The sequence below is a fragment of the Apis mellifera genome, linkage group LG7 (genome assembly GCF_003254395.2).
Source record: "Apis mellifera strain DH4 linkage group LG7, Amel_HAv3.1, whole genome shotgun sequence".
Taxonomy (NCBI): Eukaryota; Metazoa; Arthropoda; class Insecta; order Hymenoptera; family Apidae; genus Apis; species Apis mellifera.
Genome location: NC_037644.1, coordinates 13,625,625 through 13,628,754, shown reverse-complemented (window position 1 = coordinate 13,628,754; position 3,130 = coordinate 13,625,625). Strand labels below are relative to the sequence as shown.

Here is a 3,130-nt window from a genome sequence, read left to right as displayed (position 1 = left end):
TTTCGTTCATTTATTCATATTTTTTATATTGGAAACACATTATAATTTTGAAAGAGAAACGATGAAAATAAATATGTTCAATTAATATTTTATATCTGTGTTGTATATTATATAAAATCGTTGATAAATGTAGACAAAGAGAACAAAACGTAAGAGAAGGATAGAGATATGATAAAAATATTGAAATCAGCGCCATCTTCAGAGTGCCGCAAATGAAACTCACGAAGAAAGGATAGAAAATAGTAAGAGAAGGATGGAGATAGGATAAGAATTTATCGCTAGAGCCATCTGTCGAGAATCAAGGATATATATTTAGAGGATAATCTTTCTAGAAGTTTTCAGAGATGGCACTGATGATCAATTCTTATTTTATCTCTATCCTTCTTTTATTATTTTTTGTCTTTCTTTTGTGAGTTTCGTTTACGGCACTCTGGAGATGGCGTTGATTTCAGTATTTTTACTTTATCTCTATCCTTTTCCTATTTCCTCTCCTTGTCTATACTTGATCTACAAACTTTACAGTCTATATCGAACTACCATACATGTTTGTTATGCTATACTATGTATTCACAGCGCAGAATCATACTGTAGCAGACAACTGAGTGTCGGAGAGGGTGTATAGGGTGAAAAATGTTGCGCTCTCTTGTGTTTTCACGTAAGTTTACAATTTAATTTCAATGTTTTCAATTGTTTTCAACTGTTAAGAAAATAAGTATTAAATGCAGAAAATAACACTTTTCTTTTTAATTTAAAATTTTATTATAAATATAAAATTATATCATATAATTTCACGTTTAATTTTATATTTGATTCTAATAGTTTGTATTGCATAAGATGTGGCAATTTTGTCTAATTTAATTTGATTTTTCTATATCGAAATATACATTGTCTTTTCAAACTTTAATTTTATACTACACTATATTTCATAACCTTATGTCTAACTGGATTTTTAGTAATATTAAAAATTTTTTTTTAAAAAATTAATATATAAATTTATATAAAACAAAAAAATAAATGAAAAAATTAACATGACATATTTCTTTTTTTTTTAGCCTCTGTGAATCAGGGTCTAACATCCCTGATACGCAATAACATTGCATTAGCAGGATGTCCTGCATCTTTAGTTTGTCAAACTAAACACATGGCCACAGAGATATCAAAAACAAGTGAAAGTTCTTTGCCAGAAAAAGCAAAGAAGATACCTTATAGTCCTTTTCAAAATACCAATAATCTTGCTGAATATGCAGTAGCTCGATTAGATGATATTTTAAATTGGGGTCGTAAAGGATCAATATGGCCACTCACATTTGGTCTAGCTTGTTGTGCCGTTGAAATGATGCACATAGCAGCTCCAAGATATGATATGGATAGATATGGAGTTGTATTTAGGGCTTCTCCAAGGCAAGCTGATGTTATTATAGTTGCTGGTACTTTAACAAATAAAATGGCTCCAGCATTGAGGAAAATATATGATCAAATGCCTGAACCTCGTTGGGTTATTTCAATGGGAAGCTGTGCTAATGGTGGTGGTTATTATCATTATAGTTATTCTGTTGTCAGAGGATGCGATAGGATTATACCTGTGGACATATATGTGCCAGGTAACATTATAAAACATTTATAAGATTTATATTATTATTTTTATTATTATATTTGTTATATATAAAAATATATATGAAAATAAATACATTTCAGGATGTCCCCCAACAGCAGAAGCTTTAATGTATGGTATTCTTCAATTGCAGAAAAAAATTAAACGCATGAAAACATTACAAATATGGTATAGACAATGAATGTAAATATATTTTATAATTGTAGCAATTTATAAAAGTTGTTTTATATATAAATATATAAATATTATAATTTAAGCTATAAAAGAATGAAAAATAAAGTGACATGATAAATTATTTTAAAAAACAATTAAAAATCATTAAATAATTATTTTAAAACGACTAATTTATTACACAACCATATTTTCCTAAGACTTATTTATTTTTATAGATTTTTATCATCATGTACAACCACCAAAAATACATATAAATATTACAAAGAAGAAACTCAAAAGTGACAATATTAATTCAAATGATAAAATTTCAATATTGATTACACAATTACACAAAAAAGTACTTTTTTACAGGCATATAATTCATTATATTTTTTCTCTCTTTTATTTTTTATTATCTTTACTATTTAAAATATGTACAATATCTTAATTTAAAAACAAAGCAAAGAGTCAAGCAGAACATCTTTGCCATTTAGCTTACCACATATTAAGGCCCCTTTATTTTTTTCTTTCTCATATATTGCTCTATCTAATACTACTTACGACTGTATTTATTTTAATTATACATTACATACATACATTGTTTAATAAAAACACTGATACGCACCACGCATACGATAGGTACGATATTTCTTTTGTTTTTCGAAGACATACTGTAATCTATTGTACCTATCAACATATTTCATAAGAGTACACTTTTATGAATATACTATTATTTCTGTTGTATCCACAGCCCAAATTTTAAACGACTACTTTGGTCATTGAAAAGCATAGTACGTTGGAAATATTACCAATATTTCGTAACATTGTTTTTATCTTTTTTTTATTCGTTCTGTTGTCAAATGTTTTAACTTTTAGTATTTGAATTTACATTTAAACATATAGATTTATAATTTTTTTAAATATGCACCGACGTATTATGTATTTGATCCATATTATCTATTATAATAATATCTTATCAATCTCGATTTAATAAAATTTAATTCAAAACATATTTGCCAACGTGCTATGTAAACTTGGAAAGTTGAATGGATTATAAATTTAAAATATATGGATAAAATCAACATATAAAGAATAATAACATTACATTATTGTTTTATATTTAAAATGTCACATTCAGATGAATTAGAGAGCAATTGAGACATAAAGAAAAATTAATTCAAACAAATTTTTTGTGACAAATCAAATTTTTCAAAACTTAAATTAATAAACATGTATTCCTTAATTTAACCATTAGTAACATATAATTCTGTTTTTTCATATAAAAATCTATCACTTTTATAGCATAAATTAAATATATTGATTTTAAATTTTAAATATTTTTGTGCAGTGGTATGATAATTATAT

At 25.8% G+C, this 3,130-nt stretch overlaps 1 protein-coding gene across 2 annotated transcripts; it reads left to right on the top strand.

Annotated features, from left to right (window-relative positions):
• Positions 1-499: 499 nt before the first annotated feature.
• On the top strand, positions 500-1,920 carry LOC408909 (NADH-quinone oxidoreductase subunit B 2). Of its 2 annotated transcripts, none has more exons than XM_392437.6 (3): positions 500-655; positions 1,053-1,601; positions 1,696-1,920. In XM_392437.6, the coding sequence occupies exons 1-3, from the start codon at positions 631-633 to the stop codon at positions 1,791-1,793; spliced, it is 672 nt and encodes a 223-aa protein (XP_392437.2). In that variant the 5' UTR covers positions 500-630; the 3' UTR covers positions 1,794-1,920. The 2 variants fall into 2 exon arrangements, with proteins under 2 accessions (XP_392437.2, XP_006569494.1); XM_006569431.2 differs by lacking the exon at positions 500-655 and adding an exon at positions 919-952.
• Positions 1,921-3,130: the final 1,210 nt, after the last annotated feature.